Source organism: Gopherus flavomarginatus, chromosome 2, assembly GCF_025201925.1.
Source record: "Gopherus flavomarginatus isolate rGopFla2 chromosome 2, rGopFla2.mat.asm, whole genome shotgun sequence".
Lineage (NCBI taxonomy): Eukaryota > Metazoa > Chordata > Testudines > Testudinidae > Gopherus > Gopherus flavomarginatus.
The window spans coordinates 272,095,207-272,122,745 of record NC_066618.1 but is presented as its reverse complement, the minus strand read 5'-3'; the positions used below and the strand labels follow the sequence as shown (position 1 = coordinate 272,122,745).

Genomic DNA, 27,539 nt, shown 5'->3' with positions numbered 1-27,539 from the left:
TGTGTGTGTGTGTGTGTGTGTGAGTGAGAGAGAGAGAGAGAGAGTGCTGCAGATTAGCTGTGAATTAACTTCTAATCAACCTTTGTGTTTTGTGTGTTTATGAAGCAATAGTCTTCCCTCACAAAATAGGTCTATTTTAATGAATATTTCCTCCCACAGATTGCTCCTTCCATGGATAATGTTGTGTTTAAATTGTTTCCCTTCATTATATTGAATATAAATTTAAAAAAGATTTTCTGAGAAGTAAATCTTTGGTTTTCCCCATTGTTTTCCACATTCATCCCAATTAGAAACCTAGGTTATGGTTACTGCTGTTGAGATGTTTCACAGCCTCTACAGAATGACTCTCATCATCTAATGTGTGTTAGCCACCCTGAGGTAATATCAATTACAAAATGAATAAATAATAAAATAAAAAAAATCTATTATCTCATGGTCATTCCTCAAGCAGAAGACATTAAATGTATAAAATAGATTATTCCTTGTAAGTGGTTCAGTCAGTTCTGATAATTAGTAACACATAAAGGACATTTTTTTAAATGACATTTAATTAGTTTTGCCATGATGATGTACTTTTGAACTTCCCTGTCTACGGACCTTCCTGACCCATTGGTGCCCTTTGCATTCAGATCTGACACATTTTATCAAGATTATGTCCCTGATTCAAACAGAAATTTAAAAACCCAATTTGTTTTCCATATGCTTCAGTCGTCTTTTTCTTGCCTGATATATGGGTTTAGAATTTGCACCTGTTCTGTAACTTCTAGTTCCTCAAACCTTGGTTATTGGAAATAATATTTTATTGTTTTCTGAAAGGAAGAGGGAATTCATATCAGTGCTTGAGAGAATTGTGAGTGTGTGAGAGAGAGAGAGAGAGAGAGAGAGAGAGATTTACTGAACTTGTGCTATATTGTAAAATATGAGTTATCTAGTGAAAGGAGAGAGAGGCTAAAAATTACACCTAGGAAGTTAGGACTGTATAATTGGTTCTAATGTGGACAAAAACTATATAAGTCTCCTATGTTGCTGACAAAATTTTTTTTGCATATATTATGGAATTTTCCTATCCTAACACCAAACAGCAGCAAGCAACAACAGCACCACCCCGCTGTTGGAGCTAGAGGACTGGTTCCTGGATAAGTGATGCAGTGATGCAGCATTCAGCGTTGTTTATAGGCTAAGAAATATGCATAGATTGCTGGGAAAAGATCATTCTGCAAACCTGGGATGATCAGCAATGGCAAGAAAACTTCTGGGTGGAGAGAGGTTACTTTTTTTTCAAGCTCTGTGCAGAATTGACCTTGGAGCTGCAGTAACAGTATACCAATATGTGGTGCCGCATAGCTATGGAAAAGCAGGTCACCACTGCCATCTGACCATCCTAGAATACATCCCTGTTGCCAACCATTTGGCCTGGAGAGAGCAATTTTTGGGTTCATTCTTATGCAGGTCTGCTACGCCACAGATTCTCATGACCCCATGGGTCTCAAACCTGGGTCTGCAGGGTTCCTAGTAAATTGGCACCTCCATGCTCAGCACTCACCCATCAAATGGGGAGACCATGACATCTGAAGCAACTTCATGGAGACTTCGCCTGGCCATGTCTGGAGGAAAACTGGGACCTCTGGTTGTTCAGGCCTTCCTATTAAAACCAAAGAGAGGCACAGGAAGTTATCCTCTCAACTTACCTCTAAACGGCTGTTGCTTGGATACCTCAACCAGCTTTTCAGACTCTAACCCGCCTGATTCCTGGTCACATGACTACAGTCTGCCCTCCTGTCCAGACTAATTCATTTGGCTCCTGCCTGATTGCAGGTAACCTGAACACAATCCTCCAGAATTAGGTTGCTAACCATTCGCCCAGCTGCCTGTGTCCCTGCCCGGATATTGGTAAGGTGCTGTCCCACTGAGTCAGAAAAACTAGGTATCGCTCAGGCAATTATTGATGGCTTTGCACACATAGGATTCCCAAACTGTATTGGGGAATTGATGGAAACCATAGGCCTATCATCACCCCCTCCCCACACAAACAAACACACATCAGGGCACAGAATTTTATTAACTGGAAGCGGTATTTCTCTGTGGTGCTCCACGGACTGGTTGACCTCCATATCAGAATCTTTCATAATTCAATTCTATTTAGATTAGTGGAGAAAGAGTGGGGTCTTCAGTACTTCTGAAAATTAGTCTCTTTATTCCATTGTGGGCCTGCCTGTGATCCATTTGAAAGGTAGATGGTGCTGTTTATGAAATAGGCTGGAAGCAGCAGGAGAAAAACAACAACAATGTTCCCACCATTATAAATGCATATTGTGTTCTGCACAATATTTGAGAGCAAGAGAGAAAGTCTTAACAATGGGTGGAACGCTGATGTTCAGAGACGTGTTTCACAGTTCAAGCAGCCAGCAAGTTGTCCCATAGAAAACAGTAAAAAATTAGGAAATATTGTGTGGGATGCATATTGTTCGTATTTTGAGTCTCATGTCTGAACGTATGCAGCTATTAGTCGGTGGAGAGGGTATTGGGATAAATAGATTTTGAGTACTAGTATATCGTGTATGGATGGTGGAAATGGAATACTCCCTATGTTTTTTTGTGAAACGCTATACATTATCTCAGTATTGTTTAAATTATTTTCTGAGTTAAATGCAATAATGTCTCATAATGGATGGATTGTAAATGGGTTTGATTATGAAATAACAATAACAAAACCAACAAAATTTAATTGAACGAGTGGGGAAAAATAATTAAAATAAATTTAACTAAACAATCTACAATCATCAACTATAAGCAAACCCTTAATTAACGCAACAGTGCAAAAACAAACAAACAAAAACCTGAAAGTGCAACAGTATAAACTGTACAAACAAAGCAAGGTTGGGGGGTGAAGGGAACATAAAGTCAGTGGTGAGTATATCCCTTCCATCTGCCTCTTCTTGCCTATAAACAAACAGGAAAATAATCTGGTTTTGGTGTTCAAGCAGTTAGAAAAGTAAAAAGAAAATATGCAAAATAGGCAAAATTTCATTATAACTTTTTTTATTAATAAACTAAGGTTTAATTATTTAGACAGGTAAGGGTTAGTTTCCTTTAATATGAGAATGTCTGCTTAACAAAAACTCTGATTTTAAGCACTTGATTGCCAAAGAGCAAACCCTGCCCAGCTTTTCAAGATGCAATTCTTCGAAACCTAGGGACTTGCATTTTCAAAGAAGTCTAACTGAAATTCAGTAGGATTTGGGCATGTAAATTAAGCTTTTTGGAAAATGCAGCTGAGATAGATAAATAACCCTGGTCTAATCTGGTTTGTTTGTATTCTTTTACATATTCTCTATCTTCTTCCTTTGAGCACTTGAAATGTTTTCATGCACCATTAATATCTGTAAAATTGAACCCTATCGAATGCAGAATGCATACTTTAAAAGTTCTGTAATTTTTAACATATGAGATCCATTCTTTTGCTGACAGGTAAGTGAGTAAACTGAAGAAACACTATATGCAGAAGTTAGAATAGGCAGTACTCAGGAATGGGAATTACATACTTATATGATTCTGTGAGATAAACAATACTCTCCCACCAAGCTGAACCCTCTAAGCTACCCTGGTATAGTGCTAGTCCACCAGCTTTATATGGGTAGAGGAAACTCTTATGGCGTGGGAATTCCCCACTGTTCCAGACTTTGCAATGGGAAATCACATCTTAGAGTTACTTGAATGTGTCATAAAGTAGTGGATAAAGGAGAATCAGTGATGTTTTTATTCAGACTTCCAAAAAGCCTCTGAAAAGGTTGATCACAAGAGGCTACTAAGAAGATAAGTAGTCATGATGTGTGCACTCATCTGGAATAAAATATGAAGTACTGCTCACTCCATCTCCAAATGGAGACTGCTGAACCAGAAAGAGTTTAGAGAAGGGTGATGAAAATGATCAAGGGCATAGAAGAATAGAAGAGCTCTCACACAAAGAGAGATGGGAGATGAATAAGAGGGATCATGAGGTATGTGCTGGCTGCCACTTCCTGCAGCTCCCATTTGCCTGAAATGGCAAATTGTGGCTAATGGGAGCTGCAATCGGCCGAACCTGCGGACGCTGCTGGTAAACAAACCATCCCAGCCCACCAGCGCATTTCTCTGATGGGCCGCTTGCTGAAGGTTGCCAATCCCTGATTTAGAGTATCGTCATTAGGAAAAAGAGGTACCAAATTGTACAAATCAATGAGAATCACCCTTTCCATAGGAGGATAACTAAAAAGTACAAACAGAAAGATTGAAATTGATAATTTATGTCAAATTTTCCTGCTTGCAGATTTAATCATGATTAAAATTGGTAATTTAAATCACTTTGAAATTAAAGCAGTAATATACTGTAGGATTCTTATACCTTCCTCTGAAGTATATGCTGTGATATGCTGCGGGGTCCCTGACATACTATGGGGTTCTTATATCTTCCTCTGAAATATCTGGTTCCTATCCACTGTTAGAGACAGAATACTGAACTAGCTGGACCTCAAGTTTGATCCTATCTGGCAATTCCTGTTCTTTTGTTCCTTTACACCACTGTAGTGGCCATCATCATTATTAGCTATTGGAAGTATCAGTTCTGAGTAAGAGCTCATCAAGACTTATAATATGATGTCAGGAAGACTATGCTCAGACATTTAGATCTCATAAGAACAGCCATATTGGGTCAGATACAAAGATCTATCTAGCCCAGTACCCTGTCTTCTGTCAGTGGCCAATGCCAGGTTATTCAGAGGGAATGAACAGAAAGAGCAATTTTCAAGTGATCCATTCCCTGTGGTCCACTCCCAGCTTCGGGCAGTCAGAAGCTGGGGATGACCAAAGCATGGGGTTTCATCCCTGATCATTTTGGCTAATAGCCATTGATGGACCTATCTTCCATGAACTTATCTAATTTTTTTTTCTGAACCCAAGTCTAATTTTTGCCTTCACAACATCCCTTGGCAATGAGTTCCCCAGGTTGACTATGCCTTGTGTGAAGAAGTACTTTCTTTTGTTTGTTTTAAACCGTCTGCAGGTTTATTTCTTTGGGTGACCCTTTGTTCTTGTGTTATATGAGAGAGTAGATCACACAACCTAATTCACGTTCTCCATACCATTCATGTATAGACCTCTGTTATATCACCCTTTCATCATCTCCAAGTCTTTTTCATCGGTTCTCATTTTGAAGCTGTTCCGTACCCTTAATCATTTTTGTTGCTCTACCTTTTCCAGTTCTAATGAGATGAGGTGATCAGAACTGCACTCAGTATTCAAGGTGTGGGCCTACCATGGATTTATATAGTGGCATTATGATATTTACTGTCTTATTATCTATCCCTTTCTTAATGGTTTCTAACATTCTGTTAGCTTTTTTGACTGCCACTGCACATTTAGCAGATGTTTTCAAAGAACTATCCACAATGACTCCAATATTTCTTTCTTGAGTGCTAACAACTAATTTAGATCTCAGTCTTTTGTATCTATAGTTGGGATTATGTTTTCTAGTATGCATTAATTTGCAATATCAACATGGAATTTCACCTGCCATTTTGTTGCCCAGTCTAGTGAGATCCCTCTGTAAATCCTCACAATGTGTTCGGACTAAGCTATCTTGAGTAATTGTGTATTGTCTGCAGAATTTGCCACCTCCCTGTTTGCCCCCTTTCCCAGATCATTTATGAATATGTTGAATAGCACTGGCCCCAGTACAGATCTCTGAGAGATACTGCTGTTTACCTCTCTCCATTCTGAAAAGTGACCATTTGTTCCTGCCTTTTGTTTCCTGTCTTTTAACTAGTTAGTGATCCATGAGAGGACCTTCCGTCTTATCCCATGACTTCTTACTTTGCTAATGAGCCTTTGGTGAAGGAGCCTTTGGTGAAGGCTTTCTGAAAGTACAAGTACAATATATCCACTGGCTCATTCTTGTCCACACGTTTGTTGACCCGCACAAATAGATTGGCGAACCATGGTTTCCCTTTACAACTTCCAGTGATAATAGCAATACTCGTTGCCTGATGTTTTCCACAGGGAAAAAGGTAACTCACAGTTAGCAAAAGTGCTTTTTAACTCTCAGTTAACATTAAAATCTCTTGCCATTTTTGAAAAAAAGAAAAAAGAAAAAAGTGGGAGGGAGTGAAAGTTCATAGATTCCAAGGCCACAAGGAACCATTGTGATCATCTAGTCTGAACTCCTGTATAACACAGACCATAGAACTTTTCCAAAATGATTTCTAGAACAGATCTTTTGAAAAAGAAACATCCAGTCTTGATTTTAAAATTGCCGGTGATGGAAAATCCATCAGAATCCTTGGCAAATTGTTCCACAGATTATATCTGGAGACATATCATAACTGCTTTTAATCCATTTAATGTGTACCATGTTACTTTGATATCATTCTTATTTTTCAATCAAAATGTCATACAGTACAAAATAAAACACTTTTCAGAAGTGTAAGTATATTATATCAACACCGTTACCTTTATCCACCAAACTTGTAACCCCATTTAAAAAAAATCAAGTTAGTTTGATAGGATCTAATCTCCATAAATCCATGTTGCTTGGCATTAATTATATTATCATCATTTAATTCTTTATTAATGAAGTTCTGTATTGGCAACTCTATTATCCTGCTGGGGATTATTGTCAGATTTATAGGCCTATAATTAGTCATGTCATCCCATTTACCCCTTTTAAAATATTGACACAAAATTAACTTTCTTCTAGTCTTCTGAAACTTCCCCAGTGCTCCAAAACTTCTAGAAAATCAGCTTGGTCAGTTCAGTGATCTCTTCAGTTAACTGTTTTAAAATTATTGGATACAAGTTATCTGGACCTGTAGATTTTAAAATGTCTAACTTTAATAGCTGCTGTTTAACATCCTTCTGAGATAGTAGTGGAATGGGAAAAGTGTTATCATCATATAACTTGGCTGCCTCATCTTCTGTTTTTTCACCAAATGGTGCTGGTTTTTGTTGTTATTGTTGTTTTAATCCAATACATACTTCTTCAGTTGCAGGAGTGTGGCTTTTTGTGTATCTAGTAAAGTGTTCTTAAACAATTCTCAATTATCATTCACATTTTTTTTCTGGTTAAATTCTTCTTCCCAGCTGATTTGGCTCAGCTTTATGGAACTGGCCCTTTTAAAGCACGAACACGTGGTATATATGTGTGTGTATGTGCGTGTATGGTCTAGACTTTATTCTGTTTGCACATTTATAAATATGATCAAGTCATGATCACTTTTACCTAAGCCACCATTAATTTTAGTTTTGTGATCAGTTCCTCTTTGTCTCTCAAGACGAGGTCTAACATACGTGGGAGGTCAAATCTGCCCATTGGATGCAACTTTTCTTGAGTTGGGAAATTGTCATCTATAGTATTTAGAAAGTACAAGGATGTTCTAGTGCTGGGCGCATGAGACTGCCACCATGGACTCCAGTGGTGCAGTGGGTTAATGACCAGTATTTATAAAGCAGCAGATGGGAGGGTTAGCTCAGTGGTTTAAGCATTGGCCTGCTTAAATCCGGGGTTATGAGTTCAATCCTTGAGGGGGCACTTAGGGATCTGGGGTAAAAGTCAGTACTTGGTCCTGCTAGTGAAGGGAGGGGCCTGGACTTGATGATCTTTCAAGGTTCCTTCCAGTTCTAGGGGATAGGTATATCTCCAATTATTACTTATTTAGCTTTTCTAACCTTAACCTGTTCTTTCACGACTGAGGGCTGCTCACCTCTTCCCCATACTGTGCTGTCCAGTGCAGCAGTCTGGGAGCTGATCTTGCCTGTGAAGACAGAGGCAAAAAAACCATTGAGTACTTCAACTTTTTCCACATCATCTGTCACTAGGTTGCCTTCCCCATTTAGTAAGGGTCCCACACTTTCCCTGACCACCTTCTTGTTGCTAAAAAACCTGTAGAAACCCTTCTTGTTACCCTTCACATCCCTTGCTATCTACAACTCCAATTGTGCTTTGGTCTTTCTGATTACACTCCCGCATGCTTGAGCAATATTTTTATACTCCTCCCTAGTCATCTGTCCAAGTTTCCACTTCTTGTAACTTCCTTTTTGTGTTTAAGCTCACAGAAGATTTCTCTGTTAAGCCAAGTTGGTTGCCTGCTATATTTGCTCTTCTTCCTGCACATCTGGATGGTTTGTTCCAGTGCTCTCAGTAAAGCTTCTTTGAAATACAGCCAGCTCTCCTGGACTCATTTCCCCCTCATATTAGCATCCCAGAGGATCCCACCCATTAGTTCCCTAAGTGAGTCAAAGTCTGTTTTTCTGAAGTCCGTAGTCCATATTCTGCTGCTCTCCTTTATTCCTTTTGTCAGGATCCTGAACTCGACCATCTCATGGTTGCTGCTGCCCAGGTTGCCACCCACTTCTACTTCCCCTACCAATTATTCCCTGTTTGTGAGCAGCTTGTCAAGAGGAGCACAGCCCCTAATTGGTTTCTCCAGCATTTGCACCAGGAAGTTGTCCCCAACATTCTCCAAAAACTTCCTGGATTGTCTGTGCAGTGCTGTATTGCTCTCCCAGCAGATGTCAGAGTGATTGGTGTTCCCTATTAGAATCAGGGCCTGTGATTGGACAACTAACAGAAATTTCCAGAAGAAAGCCTCATCTACCTCATCCTCCTGGTCTGGTGGTCTATAGCGGACACCCACCACAACATCACCCCGTTGCTCTCACATCTGAACTTAACTCAAAGACTCTTAGCAGGCTTTTCACCAGTTTCATACTGGAGCTCTGAACAATCATACTGGTCTCTTTTACATACAGTGCAACTCCTCCACCTTTTCTCCCCTTCATGTTCTTCCTGAACAGTTTATACCCCTCCAGGACAGTGCTCCAGTCATGTGAGTTACCCCACCAAGTCTTTGTTATTCCAATCACATCATAGTTCTTTGTGCCAGGACTTCCAATTCTTCCTGCTGTTTCCCAGGCTTCTTGCATTCATGTACAGGCACCTAAGATAACTAGCCAATTGCGCTACTTTCTCAGTATGAATCAGGAGGCCTCCCCTTCTTCCTTCTGATTCATTGGTGGCTAGCTGCTTTCTTCTTTTAACATGGAGTACTGATATTTCCCAAAACTAGCAGTCTAGTAACTTCTCAGCTTCTCTGATTATCAGTAGCATCGCTATTTGCCGCTCCTATTCAATTGTCCAGTTCAAGAATCTTTTCCTCCAGCACAGTAACCAACTTCCACTTCATACACAGGAAGTCTCTTCTGACTTCAGGCAAAAAAGAAAACATGGCACAGCCATTTCATCGTGGTCATTCTGGAATCTCAAGTAGAAGTGAACCTTGAAGGAAAGCTTCTTGCATTCCCTCTCTCAACTCCCTTTGAAACACCTCCTGTTAGGTACTTCTGTTTGTGACTAATTTATGTGGGTTGCCACTCTTACTTGGAAATAGAATTATCCCTTTTCATTGGAAGCTGGGCTTTGTAAACCAAGTGTTTTCCTTTATTTTAATGCCTTAACCTGCCCCCCTCCCCTTTGCACCTATTTAAAACATTTACTTTCAGGGAAAGAGGAAATAAGTGAGCGAAGTCAGAAAAAGGAATGAAGAGGTAGAAAATGCAGCAAAGAGTCCTGTGGCACCTTATAGACTAACAGACGTTTTGGAGCATGAGCTTTCGTGGGTGAATACCCACTTCCTCAGATGCATGCATCTGAGGAAGTGGGTATTCACCCACGAAAGCTCATGCTCCAAAACGTCTGTTAGTCTATAAGGTGCCACAGGACTCTTTGCTGCTTTTACAGATCCAGACTAACACGGCTACCCTCTGATACTTGAGGTAGAAAATGGCACTTTAATCAGTGTCATAATGTAGGCTCTATCTGACCATCATAGAAGATGCCCACCACTAATTTGTTATGGGTCAGATTTCTTCAACATTTCTTCAGATTAAAAGGTGCATTGCTTTTTGAGTGGTAATATCAATATGAATGAGTCTGCTCACAAAGTGTAAGTCACTACTTAGCATGAGAAAGAATGACAAAATATGGTCCTAAATAATTATACATAAATTCCAGCTGTAAGCATGTACTTATTTCTTTGGTGGATTAAGAGAGTGTTTAAATTATGCCATTGGTATATACCAGAGTGCATTAATCCAAATATTTTGTTTTCCTCTGAATGGATACTGGGTACAATTCCTATCTCAATTTGTGTAAATGATTTCTAATATAAATTAGCTAATGCAAATGTGAATATTTGTTAAACTAGTCACAAGTAATTTTGATATGTTAGGAGTTTCAGAAGCCTATTGCAATGTAATCCCTTAGTGTCAGTGTCGCTGTGTGCCCATGGCTAAATGTTTGCACTGTAACCTCTAATGAATGTATAATATACTGTACTCAGGGGCGGTTCCAAGCCCCAGCACGCCAAGCGCATGCTTGGGGCGGCAAGCCACTGGAGGCGCTCTGACGGTCGCCGCTAGGGCGGCAGGCAGGCTGCCTTTGGCAGTTTGCCTGCAGAGGGTCTGCTGATCCCGCGGCTTTGGAGGACCTCCTGCAGGCACGCCCGCCTGCCGTGCTTGGGGTGGTAAAATGCTTAGAGCCGCCCCTGGCTGTACCATAAACATTTCCTTTTCTTGAATGTGTGATGAAAGTGTGGACATAAAGGGTTAAACATTTAAATGGATAATGAAGTTATCTACAATTACACTAGACAGTGCTAATAATACTTGCAGCTTCTTCTACTAATAACAACAATGGAAAGTTAGGCCCTCAGGACCAGGGAGTAAGCTAATCAGTGATGAATAGATGTTGGTATATCAGGGTCACATACTCTCCCTTTCTGCATATGGTGCAGCTGGGGGTTCCGTCCATTCTGGCTGGCAGCTGGCTGAGCGGGGCCAGTAGATGGAACCCCAGACTGGCAGCGGGCTGAGCGGCTGAGCCAGCTGACAGTCTGGCGTTCCAGCCGCCAGCTCCTGCCAGCCGGGGTCCTGGCCGTTGGCCCCGCTCAGCCTGCTGCCAGCCTAGGATTCCGTTCACCCAGGCAGGCAGCGGGCTGAGCGGCGACGGTGGCTGGGACCCCAGTTGGCAGAAGCTTGCCAGTAAAAATCGGCTCGTGTGCTGCCTTTGCAGGCGTGCCATAGGTTGCCAACCCCTGGCTTAAATCCATCCGTCAGGACAATATCTCCCTGAGGTCCCAGCTTTTAAAGATCAGAGTCTGTAACAGGTGTGCAACTTCTCAAATACATCCAGTATTGGCTGCTGCTGGAGTGAGGATATTGTCCCAGATAGACCCTGATCCAGTATATCAACTCATTTTCTATGTAACCTCTGTGCAAAGCTCCAGTGAATGGGCTTTGCATAAAGGATCTGAAGGGGCTGTGAGGTGCTGAGGGAAAAGAAACTTCTGCCTTCAAATCAGTACTTAAGTGCAGAGCAGCTGTGTAACCATTGCAGTTAAGTTAATACAGATTATAGGAGCTTTAGTAACAGATAGGTCTCCTGTATATTTACTGTGTTGTTGCAGATCCATTAGGCACTCCTGTACTTTCTCCAGTGCATCAGCAAACACCTCCAAATGGAGTGTCACTACTTGTCCATGTGTATGCAGGACTCAGAGGGTGGGGGCAGTGGTGACTGGATGTGTATCATGTCTGAATTTGGTTCCTTTTGTTTATTCTAAATGTGATTTAAATTAGTGACTATCCCCTTGTTCTTGTATTATGAGAAAGGGTAGATGGGAATTATCAATTTAACTTCTATTTGCTATTAATTTGTGTATGCCTCTACTATTCTTCTTTGAACTAAGTATTCCTGATATGAATCTCTTCTTATTTGGAAGTTTTTCTATGCCTCTGAATTTTTTTAAAGTCCATCTCTGAATCCCTTCTGTGTCCACTATTTGTCTTATGAAACAGGGAGACCAGAACTGAATATATTGCAGGTGAAGGCATCCCATCAGCTTACACAGCAGTGTTAAAACATAATCAACATTATCTTCCATCCCATTTCTTATGAATCTTAATATTTTGTGCACTTCTTTAATCTACTGCTCTGGATTGAGCATAGAGAGCTCCCTAAATTGATATCTAGTGTCTTTTCTTGGATGAATACAGTTAATTTTAAACCAATCTATGTGTATTGTGATTCCTTAATATTATTCCTTCCATTGCACATTACCTTGCATTTCTTAACCCTGAATTTTATCTTTCAGAATGGTTTCCTCTCACTCAGGCTACATCTGCGTGGCATACCTCTTGCAGCGTCATGCAGAGTATGTGTAACTATGTGGCACGGTGAATAGCAGGCTGAGTCTACTCTGAAGTGTGTAGCAACATGTGTCAGTGAAAGGCTATGCTAAGGGGGAGCCCGCAAGCAAAGGACCAGCAGGTCCTGGCTGCTGAACCCTTTCCCTGCTGTCTCCCCATTGCTAGAGCTTTCCCCTGCTTTAGAGAGCTACAAGAGCCTTTCCTTGCTGCAGAGGGAGACTTCTACAGCAAGGAGCTGCTGGTGCTTTTTAGAAGTTCGATGGTTTCTTTACTACCTAGGCAGTGTCTTTCTGTCTACATTGCTATTTATACCCATACTGAGGGGCATGTATTGTATGCATTCTACGTGCCACTGAGAGGAGTGTGCCATGTAGATGTACTTTCAGCTTTGGTACAAGCATCTGCAGATTAGTATTTTGTTTGAACTTGTGTTGGGCCCCAGCCTATTTATGTCAGCTAGGGATTATTAGTTCTCAGGTATAATAATACTTTAAATGAATATTGCTAGCTATTTCATTGATGATCATTTTAGCAAAAACATTTGACTGCTGTGGAATTATTTGCTGATCTTGACCACAGTACCACCCCCATCTGACTCTGATGCCTTTCATCCCAAAGCACTTCACAAAGTGTATACATGGTACTGTAGCACTGCTGCCTTGCAACTTTTGTTTAAAACTTATGGAAAGAGAACTTTAGTACAGTGATGCTAGTGCAACTCCTTTGTCTTACAAAACTTATTGAAGGATTTGATGTTCTCACACAGAGTGGCTGAGCTTTTACAGAAATTATGGTGCCATAATTCATAGATACAGCAATGACTGTGGCCAAGTGCAGTGTGCTTTTAATGTGTTAGTTAGATTCCATTTTTTTGTCTTTCCCGTTTTTGTCATCTGAGATCCAAGAAATCATCAGGGTTGATTCAGTAGGGTGATTTATTTTCTCCTCCTTATAAAAGGAAACCCAGTCATTTTGATCAGCACAAAACAAAAGCAGGAAATGTCATCTTTGTTATATCTTCCTTGTTAAGGTAAGGTGAGCGTCCAACATCAAATGTAGACCTGCAACAAATTGGAGCAACTCTCCTGTTTAAATTTCTTCAACAGAATAAGACACCCTTTCCCTCCCCCCCCCCCACCAAAGCTGCTTCTTAAATCCATTCTGCAAAGAACTCTAAAGAGTTGCTGCTGGGCTCATAATTCAGATTATACCTATTAAAGTATACTTCAGTCATAATTCAGTCCCTTCAGTATTTATTTTCCTGTCTCTCTCATCACTGCACGTGAAGGGTTGAGAGGGAGAAGAACAAGATTAAAAGCTTTGGGGAATCAATTTGTTGTCCACTAAATTTAGAGTCTCTTATTCAGGTAGCTGTTGACTTGAAGTCTATTACTTCTGTTGCTCAAAGACGAAATCCTTTTAGGAATGCATAATTTGCCTCCCAATCAAGCTTTTGCTGTGCTGTTTCCTCTTCTGACCAGGGGATATGATCACTATCACAAAATATGAAATTGCCATTTACAGATCTTATCTTCTCCATGGCTGAGACCCTGGGGGGTTCCTCTTTGAAGAAAAAAGAGGGTCAAATTTCAGTTCATAACTGAACATCATACTTTCCCATTCCATAATTATCTGTAGTAAGCTTTTTATTATCTGAATAATGAGAAATCACACACAATCCTTTTAATATTCTTAATGTGACAAAATCCTATTTATTTCAGATTTGTTTGCAAATGATTAAACCCAAACAAAATGTATTTCATTTCTCAGTTGCAGTAACAGTGATGTTTAAAGGGATTACAACATTCAAATGAAAAACAAACTATTGTTTAAACTCATCTGTTCTATGAAGAGCTACATAACATTTTGCATATATACATGAGCAAAGAAACGTAACTATTATTTGTTACAAGATCAAGTAACCAATGAAACCAATAATTCCCTTTCAATGTTAATTACTGAGAATTAAAAAAAATCTTTAGCTGACCTTTTAATTTTTGGCAGGATCGTGAAGAACAATTTATTTTGCTTACCTGTATCTCCCCATTATATATAGAACCAGGGTTTGGAGTAAAGATCACAAGATGTTTCTTACTATTAATCTCATTTTTCACTTTCTCACTTATGAACCTATTTTTCTTCAAGCTATCGTTTCTAGAATAATAAAATACGGTGTATTCTTGTCCACTATATTTTAAAGGAATGTTTGCCATTGACTGTAGTGGAGCCAGAATTTTGCCCATAGAATATAAAATCTAAGCAAGGTAACTTCATAGAATGAGACATCAAAGCTATTCAAAAATGTTCGGGCACATTTTTAAATCTTGACTCCTCTTTCTAACATAGTCTCCCCTCACTGTCCCTCTGTTGCTCCTCTTTTATCCCTACAATGATAATTTTATTTTCTCCCCCTTCTATTTGTCTTTATTTTTCTTCCTCTCTTTATTTGTTTCCCCTTCAGTTTCTGTCTCCTTCTTTTTTCCCCCTTCCCTTCTTAACCCTCTCTATCTCCTTTGAGTCCCTTTCCCAAACACTTAATTTACATCTATACTGGTTTCAATCTTGTGAATTCTATTGCACTCGGTATCATAATATAGTTATTCTCTCAGAATCTATGTACATGGATATCCATCCCAGTTTTGTTTTATCGTTTAATAGGTTATTAATTTGTCATGTTCATATCTGCATGGTTGGATGTTAATGATATCAGCAGTGTTTTAGTGTATTTTAAGCTGAAACTATTTCAGAGAAGCATTTTAATGAAAACCCCTCCACAGTGTTTCAGAGTCAGAGTGAAGAATCACTTTCTTGTGGCCAACAGTTGCCATTGGGGTAATGCCCACACTTTGCATGTCTTCATGCCTCCAATCCAGGGCATAAAAAGGCACTTGTTAAAAGTAACAAGAAGAGTTTCTTCAAGTATGTTAGAAACAAGAAGAAAGTCAAGGAAAGTGTGGGCCCCTTACTGAATGAAGGAGGCAACCTAGTGATAGAGGATGTAGAAAAAGTTAATGTACTCAGTGCTTTTTTTGCTTCTGTCTTCACGAACAAGGTCAGCTCCCAGACTGCTGCACTAGGCAGCCCAGCAGGGGAAGAAGGTGATCAGCCCTCTGTGGAGAATGAAGTGGTTCAGGACTATTTAGAAAAGCTGGATGAGCACAAATCCATGGGGCCAGATGTGCACTGCAGCCGAGGGTGCTAAAGTAGTTGGCTAATGTGATTGCAGAGCCATTGGCCGTTATCTTTGAAAACTCAAGGGAATCAGGGAGGTCCCGGATGACTGGAAAAAGGCTAATGTAGTGCTCATCTTTAAAAAAGGGAAGAAGGAGTATCCAGGGAACTACAGGACAGTCAGCCTCACCTCAGTCCCTGGAGAAATCATGGAGCAGGTTCTCAAGGAATCAATTCTGAAGCCCTTAGCAGAGAGGAAAGTGATCAAGAACAGTCAGCATGGATTCACCAAATGCAAGTCATGCCTGACTAACCTAATTGCCTTCTACGATGAGATAAATGGCTCTGTGAATGAGGGGAAATCTGTGGATCCATTATTCCTTGACTTTAGCAAAGCTTTTGATATGGTCTCCCAGAGTATTCTTGCCAACAAGTTAAAGTATGGACTGGATGAATGGACTATAAGGTGGATAGAACGCTGGCTAAATCGTCGGGCTCAATGGGTAGTGATTAATGTCTCCATGTCTAGTTGGCAGCCGGTATCAAGCGGAGTGCCCCAAGGGTCAGTCCTGGGGACAGCTTTTTTCAATATCTTTATTAATGATCTGGAGGGTGACGTGGACTGCAGTCTCAGCAAAATTGCAGGTGACACTAAACTGGGAGGCGTGGTAGATATGCTGGAGGATAGTTTTAGGATACAGAGGGACCTGGACAAATTAGAGGATTGGGCCAAAAGAAATCTGATGAGGTTCAACAAGGACAAGTGCAGAGTCCTGCACTTAGGAAGGAAGAATCCCATGCACTGCAACAGACTACGGACTGAATGTCTAGGCAGCAGTTCTGCAGAAAAGGACCTAGGGATTACAGTGGATGAGAAGCTGGAGATGAGTCAGCAGTGTGCCCTTGTTGCATTTTGAGCTGTATAAGTAGTGACATTGCCAGCAGATTGAGGGATGTGATCATTCCGCTCTGTTTGACATTGGTGAGGCCTCATCTGGAGTACTGTGGGCCCCATACTACAAGAAGGATGTGGAAAAATTTGAAAGAGTCAAGTGGAGGGCACCAAAAATGTTTAGGGGGCTGACTTATGAGGAGAGGCTGAGGGAACTGGGATTGTTTAGTCTGCAGAAAAGAAGACTGAGCGGGGATTTGATAGCTGCTTTCAACTACCTGAAAGTGGGTTCCAAGAAGGATGGATCTAGACTGTTCTCAGTGGTGGCAGAGGACAGAACAAGGAGCAATGGTCTCAAGTTGCAGTGGAGGAGGTTTAGGTTGGATATTAGGAAAAACTATTTCACTAGGAGGGTGGTGAAACACTGGAATGGGTTACCTAGGGAGGTGGTGGAATCTCCTTTCTTGGAGGCTTTTGGACTAAATCATCCAAAGCCCTGGCTGGGATGATTTAGTTGGAAAATGGTCCTGTTTTGAGCAGGGGTTGGACTAGATGACCTCCTGAGGTCCCTTCCAACCCTGATATTCTATGATTCTGTGACCAGCAGGTCCGTCCCCAACCACTACTGAGTTCTTTCGTGCCAGCTGTGGCTGTGAGTTGGAATTTGCAGTGACTGCTTCTTTGTACACCTCTTTTATATGTAAATTCTGTAAATGAATAGTTAAGTACTTAGTTATATTAGGGCTTGTCTATACTTACAGCGCTTCAGTGGTGCAGCTCTGTCACTGTACCAGAAAGGAAAGACAAAATATACTGCAGAGCCTTCTATTCCTTATCAATAAAGCTTTGGGATCTGATAGCTCTAAGGAATCTAATAGTCAGAACTGGGGACTAGAATAGGCTCTGACTATGTCCAGATCCAAAAAAACCCTTTAGATCTGAGACAAGAACTTCAGCTCTGCGCCAGGCTGTAGTTACAAATCAACTGTAGTCTCCATGCCCAGATCCTTGGGTCTGACTTTAGCCACAGTACATTCCTCATCAGTCCTGTATCCTGACAAGCATCACAGGATATGCAAAATATGTTGGGAGCATCTAACTCAGTGCGAGGAAGAGAAAGGACAAATGAAAGCATATATTCAGTGGCTCCTCTGATCACTTACAAATCATGGATCCAAAATTTAAATACTCAGGATCTCAAGATGGATCCAAGAGTATGGATTCAATGGTGAGACCTTTGAGTCCATTAGGGCAAGGCCAACTACATGTAATAGAGGTTACAACTCAAATTCATCTGGATCCTTGTCCTTCTTCAGATCTGATCAGATCCAATTTCCTGCTGGACAAAAGACCAAAGTGAGAAGTGCAGAGAGAGAGAGGTCTCCAAAGTCATTACCCACCACCTCAGACCCCTATAGTGTTAGCAGGGAAGACTTGTCCTTCATTTTTGGGACTCCTTTTGGGTTTGGGGTCCCTACATTGTAAATCTCACCAATGGCTTCTATATCAGATCCAGGATCGGATTTGCAATTGGAGGTTGAACTGGATCCTGTGATTATGTGGATACCAAATTGGGGAAGTTGGTAGGCCTGGCCTGTGTTTGCTTACACCTTCTGTCTACTCTTGCCTGACAGAAGGTCAAAATATCTGATAGTGGAGCAACATCCTACACAATCTGTGGATCTGAGCAGGATACAGATCTGAGAGTTACAGTTTTCTACCTTCTCCATGCTTTCAAACAGTGGCATTCTCAGAAAAGGATTACTAGGAGGGACCTCCACAGGATGACTTTCAACATGATGTCACAGAGATGCAGAGTGGCTCATCTCTTGATGGCAACATCAAGATAGTGACAGCATCGTCTCCCACTGAGGATGCAAGTCAATTTCATGAATTGGTTGATAGGATGACATCAACTTTAAAATTGTTATCTGTAGCCGTATAGCTTTGGAGGAGCCTTCAAATCCAGTTTTTGGGGTTCTGGCATCTACTGCCAAGGCTAAAATCTCCTTGCTTATGTTAGGAGGGCTGTGGCAACTGGCAAAATCCCTTTGGTCCAAACCATGTTCATGTCAATCAATCTCTAAAAAGATGGACAAATTATATCAAATCCCACAGGAGAGATTTTCTTGTTTTTATGTACACCCTCGTTCAAACACTTTGGTTATAGCAGCAACGCTTCAAAAGTCTAGATCAAGTTTTCAACTTTCTACCCACATGGATACAGACATCCCTTAGGCAGAAAATGGGTTTTGTCTGCATCCTGAAACATTCACATAGCTAACTACCAAGCAGTTATGACTAGCTATCAGTTTCAGTTATGGGAGAAGATGTCTATCTTTACCAAATTTACCAGAAGAGCAGAGGAAATTAACATTATCCCTTATTAAGGAGGGCCAAAACATGGCCAAGCATGCTCATAGGACATCATTCATGACCCCGTCACTGCATGGAATTTGAATTTAATATGAACTCAGCACATGAATCTCCATTTGAGCCTTTATGGAATTGCTCTGTCTTTCGTCTTTCTATAAAGGCAGCATTTATAATAATGATAACTTCCACTAGAAAAATTAGTGAGCTACACACATTAATGGCAAACACTCCCCTACTACTTTGTATAAAGACAAGTGATTCTTAGACCACATCCTCAGTTTATTCTGATGGTAGTTTCAGATTTCCATGTTAATCAGAGTATAAATTTACCTGTGTTTTTTTTCCTCAACCTCAAACAAGTAAAGCAGATTCTAAATTACATTCTTTAGATGCGAAAAGAGTGTTCTTGTATTATCTAGGTACAGCTAAGGTCTTTGGGCCATCTCCTGTGTTCATTTGTTTCATATACCGTACTTAGAAAGATTGAGCCATTTCAGCACTTTTCCTATCTAGATGGGTCAGGGATTACTGGGAACCTTAGAAATGCTTCATAAACTGTGCAGGCCAATGTCCTGTATATACATGTAGTTAATGAAGAGGATCTCCATAAGTCTGGAGGTCTTTGTGAAAGGACAGTAAGAGGATTTATCGTAGCTCTTAAAAGAATCACAATAGCTGAGCATATTATGTAATGTTAAAAATTCTTCTGTGGATCTCAGACTGTGTATCTTACAGCAAAATATTTTATTCAAAATGCATTGGATACTACAGAGGTTGCGCAAGCGAAAGGCCGTATTCTCTATTTGTTGGTGTTGTAACAAGTTAAAAAGAAACCTGGATGCATATGCTAGGGGACTGGCCAACAGTCAGGCAGCTGTGGAAAAAAAATGGACACGAGTTAAAATGGTGCTCAGCTTCAGCAGTCAAATCTCAGATGAAAATTATGTCATAGGTTACTTACCTGCTAAACTGGGTTCAAAACCACCACAAAATCTTTGGTTCTTGAGGACTCAGATGCTCACCAAGCACCTGATTTACTAAAATGAAAAGTAGGCTTACATTTAGGATAGAACAGTGACATTTGGACCTTTCTGAGTTAGTAGCCAAAGAAATAATAGCTTATCACTATAAACAGCAATTATGTGAATTTGAAGAAAGTTGGACCCCATTTCTAGATACATTTGGATACAAAAATATTGAGATGGCCCAAAGAATGACAAATCTTCATTACTCCTAACCTCACTTCATTTTCCCTCCCGTCCTCTACTTCCGTCCTCTCACTATTCATGTACATAGTTCATTTTATTACTGTTACCTCTTCCCTAACATATTGTGTCTATGTAGTATTGTTTGGTTATGTATTGTCTGCCTTACAGCTTTGACAAGTTGTAAAATTGTGTGATTATGTAATTCTGTTGGAGATCCTGTGAGGAATAAGGTATTTGGAAACATATACAAGCTGTAAGTTATTTGCATTTTTGTACTTTTCATTATTTCTTTATGAAAATCAGTTAAACAAACAACCAAAAGCAAACAAACAAAAAACAATGAGATGGATCTACAAAGGAAGCAACATCAATTTCCCAGGAGGAAGTCCAGTACTTTCACTGGTGTGTCGATTCACTTGCCTCCTTCAAGGGATAGGCAGTGGATTTGACTGCTCACTTGAGAGCTTCAGAGCTTCCCATATCCTCTTTTTGGGAACCATTTATACCATTTCTGTGGCTTTGAAACACCATCATCACAAACCAGCAGGTTCTGGACATTGTAGAGGTTGAATATAGCATCCAGTTCCAGTCTCTTTCCCACCATCAACCACCTTCTCTGTTCCTATCCGGGGACCCCTCTCATGAGAGTGTCCAAAATCTAGCAATGCAAACTCTTCATTTTTGGAGCAGTAGAAACAATCTCATCAAGGGGCTTATTCTCTTTACTTCCTCATTCCCAAAAAGCAGAGGAAGATAGTCTTGACATAAGACTGCTAAACACCTGCATTAGAGAGCTCAAGTTTCAGATGGTGTCACTTGCTTCTATTATCCTATCCGTAGATCTGAATGTTTGATATACTGTTCAAAGTCTCCAGGATGCCTATTTTCACGCTGTGGTCTATGCAGCCCATAGACGGTATCCTTTGTTCCTATTGGGTGGTTGTCATTGCTTGCATAGCGTCCTACCATTTGGCCTGTTGATACCTCTCAGAGATCATGAAGTGCCTTCTAGTCTTACCTGAGGAAAATGGGAATCCAAGTTTTCTCATACTATACAGCTGGCTGATTTGTGGAGAATCTCATCAACAAGTAACAGACTTCCTCCACCATAATCAAGTTCTATTTTCCTGACTAGCTCTGAAAATAAGAAAAGACATATCAGTACTGACTCCAGCACAAAAAAATATAAATGAGTTCATTAGGGTCATTCTGGACTCTATGATAGTAATGACGTATCTTCCCTTTCATCCCTCCCAGCCTCCTTCCTCCCAGAAATCATGCCATGCTTGTCCTGTGCACCAATCTTCTGGCTCAGCCAAGAACAACTGCAAGAACATATCTCAGACTACTGGGCCATATGGCATCCTGACTCAGCATGCCAGACTTTACCTTCACTGTATGCAAGAGTGGTTGAAGTCTACATCCATCAAGCGATCATCATCTGGACCTGTTGGTTCATGCTCCACCTCGAGTCCTGTTGACATTAAAGTGGTGGGCAGACCCAGCAAAAGCCTGCAAAGGGATTCCATTCTTCCTTCCTCTTCCATTGAAAGCTCTGGTGATGAATCCATCTATGCTTGGCTAGGGAGCACATTTGGACAACTTGCTAATGCAGGACTTGTGGATCTCATGAGAATCAGCCTTTCACATAAACATCCTGGAGCTGAGCCATTTACAATGCTTTCACAGTTTTTCACAGTCACAAAGGAACTTCCCATATCGGTCATGACAGACAATACTACTGATATATTTGACTTGAAAAAGCAGAGCAAAGCAAGATCCACTCCCCAGTGTCAGGAAGTGGCATGTCTCCGGAACTTTTGCATATGATTCATCTTCCAGGAATTCCATATGTTCTGCCAGATTGCTTCTGTGGAAAGTTTGTTGATAACTATGAGTGCTCCCTAACAGATGACATAATTGGATTGGTATTCAGCAAGTGAGGTTTTCCCACCATGGACCCTCTTGCCACGAGGGAGAATGGGAAGTGCCATCACTTGTACTCCAGAAGGGGTCAGACTCAGGGTCCGCTTCAGATGCGTTCTTGATTCTAGGGTTCTGCATCTTCTCTACGTGTTTCTCCAATTCCGTTAATATTAGCAGTGCTCAAGAAGCTTAACCTGGAAGGAGGCAAAATAATGATAATCCTCGCCTGGCCAAGGCAGTTTTGGTATGCTAATCTTCAAATCTTATCTGAACAGCCTATGATAATCTTATGACAGTTATGGCAATTTCCTGCAATATCTCTGGGAGATCTTACTGTATTAAGTTTAGGTATCCCTGTGGGCCAGAGATTTTATGGTGGACCACAGCCTTCCAGGAACTAAGAATAGTGATGACTGACTAGGTAAATTCACTAAGGCTGTAACATCTTCAAAGAGGTATCACAACCTTGAGAGGCTTGCCATGTACTGGTTCATACTGGATTCTCCAGAGCACAAGAAACAAAGAAAGGACTTTTGGATACATAGCCTGAGTTTAAACTGACTTAGAGCAGGGGGGTTTTTGTGTGTGTTTGTGTGTGTGTGTGTTTTTTAAACCAGGAGTGGACAGAACTTTCTATTGGGTGGAGGGGGGGATGGTGGATGGATAATCCTTAGGGAGAGTTTGGAAGAACTGACATTGGCCAGATCCCCTGCTGAATCTGTGAGATATGATCCCTGGTAAGATGTTAGGATGTGTGTAGGGTTTTTATTGTTTTTAGTATGTTTTCTCTGTAGTGTTTTTATCTTAAAATAAATGTCTTGCGTAGAAAGTCCCAAGCATGGTAGCCCTGAACCCATGGGGTGAAGGCCAGAGACCCTGTTACCTGCAAAATCTAGAGCACTCTGCCTATACCCTACCGAGAACTCAAGGTGTGACCCAATCAATTTAGGCACCCCCACCCTTTCCCTTCTGAGGGCTCAGGGTGTAAGGCACCTACTGCCCAACATGCAATGAATTAACAGAGCCCAAAAGGAAGGCTTTAGGCACTGAGCTTCCTCTTTTAAACCCTCCATTCCCAGGGGATGAGTCAGCGACCACGCTGCCCCTTTTTGCAGAAGTTTTCATGTCCCCTCCTCCCACCCAGCCATAAAGCGCTGTTCCCTTCAATTGTCCAGCAATCCAAACATCTCGTCCCTCAGCTTAAAGTTGCAGGTCATTATAATAAATCATATTATCTTTATTAGGATTTTGCAGTTAAGTTGTGGGTCATAGTTCCATGTTATGTATGAAAAATACAGCCTCTCTTCAAAATTACAGCTACTCTGGTTAATTAATGCATTTTCTGAGAATTTGCAGGTTAGTCTGTTAATTAGCTAAATTAAGTAATAATGTAGGTCCTGAAAGAAATTTAGCACCACATGTTAGACTTTGTTTTGTCCCTAATGATCTTAATAACATAATAGTAGACTCTCCAAACTACTCTTATGGTACCTTGTCTTAATCTACTTTGATGGTTTTTCAAAAGGATTAATGATAGCTTTTTTGTTGTTATTCATCATAAATGAAAGTTTCTTCTTCAATAGAGGTTGAAGAATAATGTTCTAGAGAAAACTGGATGAAGAATTGCACCTTTTCAAAATGACACCTATCTCCCATTGTTCTAAATACAGCTAAGGACACAGGCTTTCCTTAGCAAAATGGCCACAGCCTACATTCACCTGCCTCTCTCCGCTTTCTGGAAACATAGGGGTCTATTAGCTTCCGTAAGGGAAAAATAGGAGGCAGTGGTCATTTTAAAAGGGGGTATCTTAGTTGGCTTCAGTCCCATTGACAACAATGAGAAAGGATAGCCATTTTGAAAGAGAGTGGTTCTTCATGAGTAACTCAGAAGAAGACAACTTTATGCATCAGCCTCTACTGAAGGAGTATTTTCAGTTGTGAAAAATAATTGCAAAGATTACCACTAATCATTAATTTTCTTTTGAAAAATACCCATTACACCAGCTGTACTCAACAATAAGGTCAAGAGGGAGAGGGGACACTAGAGATTTCACTAGTGTGTTTACATATGTCTATAGCGGGGAACGTGGGAGGAACTGGTGTGTTTGTGTGCACACTCACAGGGAATGTAGGGTTATGCAGGGAGAATGATTTGGGGGAAAGGGAGTCTGTGGAGGAGAATTTGGAGAACAGAGGAGAGGAGGAAGTTGGGCCATGCCCTCTGGGTGCTTTGGCTGCTCTAGTGATTTTTACACAGCTTATCTGGCCACTATGCACTTGCTGATTTCTGTGGCTCCAGGCAAAGTGTACATCTCACTTTAAAAGTTAAAAACAATGAAAACGAACTTTTAAGATTGATAGCATATATGCATTAAAATCGTTACCAGTATGGCATGGTATAATTCTTTTGTGTTTCTTGTTTGGTATGTAAAATAATGAACGAAGGAAATTTCCCAATATAAAACCAAAGCAAAACTATGGTAAAATGGAGTTGAAGCTGAGAATGCATACCAGTGCTTTAGGGTCAAATACATTACACGGAGGATGTAACTATCCCACAAACAAGCTATATAAACCTAGAAAATTCAAAGTTCAGCTTAAATTTAAAATAAATCCAAATTTAAGATATGGAATTGCACAGTTAGGACACCCACATGACCTTAACTGTGTCCTACAGTGATGCAAGGAGCAGTGGGGGACAAGGGTGAATCTGTTCTGGGACCACAAACACTAAAATATCTTAATCACAATCATATGACTGCTACAAGGTGTCACTACAAATCAGAGTTAAGGTTATTTGGTGCCTTAACTACAGACTTCCATAAATTTGATTTTTGGATATTTGGATTTCCTTTCACATTCGTCTGACGAATAGAGTATTCACACACGAAAGCTTATGCTCCAATACGTCTGTTAGTCTATAAGGTGCCACAGGACTCTTTGTCACTTTTTATAGATCCAGACTAACACAGCTACTCCTCTGATACTTAGATTTCTTTTGTTTTTAACCTTAACTGTTAATTGCCTGGTTTAATAATGTTTGTTTTGGGAATAATTACATCACTGTAATGTATTGTCTCCTAAATTACTAATATGTAGTCTCAATTTTAATCCCTCTGAATGGAGGTCTTGTCTGGGAATTATTTTCTTTTTACTCTTTTATTATTTAGATTACTCCTATTTTATTAGTTTAGTAAATTTTGAACTTATAACTTTTTATTTTCCTCCATAATTTATACCATCCACCTATTTCTATTAAATTAATATTAGAGATATTTTTGGTATGTTTTTGTAAGCAGATCTTCCATGTGACTTCCAAAGTATTATTATTTTCATTTAATTTTTGTCTTCAATATATTTTTTTTAAAAAATAACAAAGATGAATTAAAAAACAAGCAAACAGAAAATAGAGGCTTGTTAAAATATTTTTAATTACTGTCTTTATAATTATTATCAGATTTAAAAATTAATCTATATTATTTAGCATAGTTTATTAAACTATTTTATACATTTATAACTATTTGAGGAATCTGCAGGTGAAGAAATTCTAATCATCCAATGTCAATAATTTATTTTATAGCCAGACTCTAGATAACAACAAATCTTAATGTTTTGTTAGATTGCATTAACATTCCCATACCGTTGTTTGAAATATTTATATTCTCTATTAAGCTATACCTCAACATTCTGTTTTACCTGCAGCTGAATGTGGAGCCTCTGCAACAAATAATGAAGGAATTTTGCTGTCCCCCAATTACCCACTCAACTATGAAAACAACCATGAATGCATTTATAGTATTCAGGTACAAGCAGGGAAGGGAATCAATATTTCAGCCAGAACTTTTCACTTAGCACAAGGAGATGTTCTTAAGGTAAGTTGTCATTTTTGTAATGTGTCTATGTTATTTCTAAACACATCATGCTTTCATGCCATTCATGTACTGTTCATCTGTTTGTAGTATTACAATCTTATGTGAATTTATATTAATAATTGCCATTATAGTAGCATATCTTCTATGTAAAACAATTTGATATGGAATAAGTCAAACTTTTCCCTTGTCTACAGTCTCCCAATCCTTTACATGTCCATTCTTTGACCATATATCCATATTTTTATAGCCATAAAAACATTTTAAGACCAAGTATACTCTGCAGTCTTAAATTTGTGTGTAAGTTTACTACTCCCAATGTTACATACTGATCTTTTAACAAGGTTGCATGTCTCCTATGACTTATGTTTTTGCATCACAATTTTCAAGTTTTGTTCTTGTCTAGGAAGTAGTATTTTTCCTCTGTCCAATTAGATTGAGAGACTGAATTTTATATGGTTCTTGACTGGCACACACGGAATGCACTTATAAGGGGTCTGGAATTGCATGGTTGAAGCACCTTCTGCAAAATGTTGAGCACCATCAATTCCAGTTGGGCTCCCAGCACTTTTAAAAATTGATCTCAAATGCTAGCGTTATTAATTTGATGTAGAGCTATCACCCTAACAACTATAGTGTTTTTTTAAAATGTTTGTTAGGTACTTTTTTTTAAATGAATAGACTAATAACATGTTTACATTTATCCCTGAATATATTGCTTAGAGATTTATATTCCATGTTAAACATTAGAAACACTGTTTCTAACAGGCAAATCAGCAGAAACAAACAAAACAACAAAGAGTAGTCCCAGGCTTTATGAAGAAGCAAAACAAAACACAAAACTAAAAACCAAATGTTGACTCCATCAAATCTAACACAAATGAACTACTTCAAAGGAATACCAAAAAATGCAGAAATTACATTCCCTTTTTTTGCTTTGCTATTTACAAAGTAACTAACTGTTTCCTTTAATTATCCAGTTACTTTACTAATTGATAAGAGAGTTAACACTTACGATTTATCTTCAATTTAAAATAAATAAATAAATAAATAAATAAATAAAGCTAATCCATGTAACACCAATATTCAGTTTTACCAATTATGGTATTTTACAAGTGGTGAATTGAGTTAGAGAAAATAATGATTTGTTATAAATGACATTTGTACTCAGGAGGTTTTGGCCTGCGTTTAGATCACTGTCCCAACACCACTGATAAAAGTAAATATACCAATTTTTCTTTGTAGGTTTTTATATAGAAAATCATGGATGGAATTCCTTATGACCATAAATAAAATTTAACTATCCAAATCTGTTATCTATAAGTAAAAATGAAAACATTCCACAGTAGAACCTTGGGAATGGAAGTTGTTCATAACTCTGAAATGTTTATAACTCTGAAAAAAATATTATGGTTGTTCTTTCAGAAGTTTACAACTGAACATTGCCTAAATACAGCTTTGAAACATTACTATATGGAAAAAAAATGCTACTTTCCCTTTAATTTTTTAATAGTTTACGTTTAACATATAGTATTGTACTATATTTGCTTTTTTGTTTGTTTGTTTGTTTGTTGCCACTGCTGCTGCCTGATTGTGTACTTCTCGTTCCAGTTGAGGTGTGTGGTTGACTGGTCAATTCAGGGACTCTGGTGTTTGTAACTCTGAAGTTCTGCTGTACTGAATTAGATTTGACATTTAACTTGGAAGCAATGCAACTCTTCTCCCTGCTATAGCCATGCCATTTTTATCTGTGCACAGGCAGTTCAGAGAAGATTTATGACTGAGTTGCCATGACAAAAACACAGATTTCAATGTTCATCAGCTTTCCTTTTACCTCCCTATGGAAAACATTAGCTTGGA

General features: G+C 39.6%; 1 protein-coding gene across 4 annotated transcripts in view; it reads left to right on the top strand.

Moving 5' to 3' along the window:
- Positions 1-27,539, top strand: part of CSMD3 (CUB and Sushi multiple domains 3) — a 1,198,342-nt gene that overhangs the window by 777,400 nt on the left and 393,403 nt on the right. For all 4 annotated transcript variants that reach the window (XM_050940462.1, XM_050940461.1, XM_050940464.1 and 1 more), the window contains one exon: positions 25,513-25,682. In XM_050940462.1, coding sequence (XP_050796419.1) covers positions 25,513-25,682 — 170 coding nt within the window. The remainder of the gene's footprint in view (positions 1-25,512; positions 25,683-27,539) is intronic.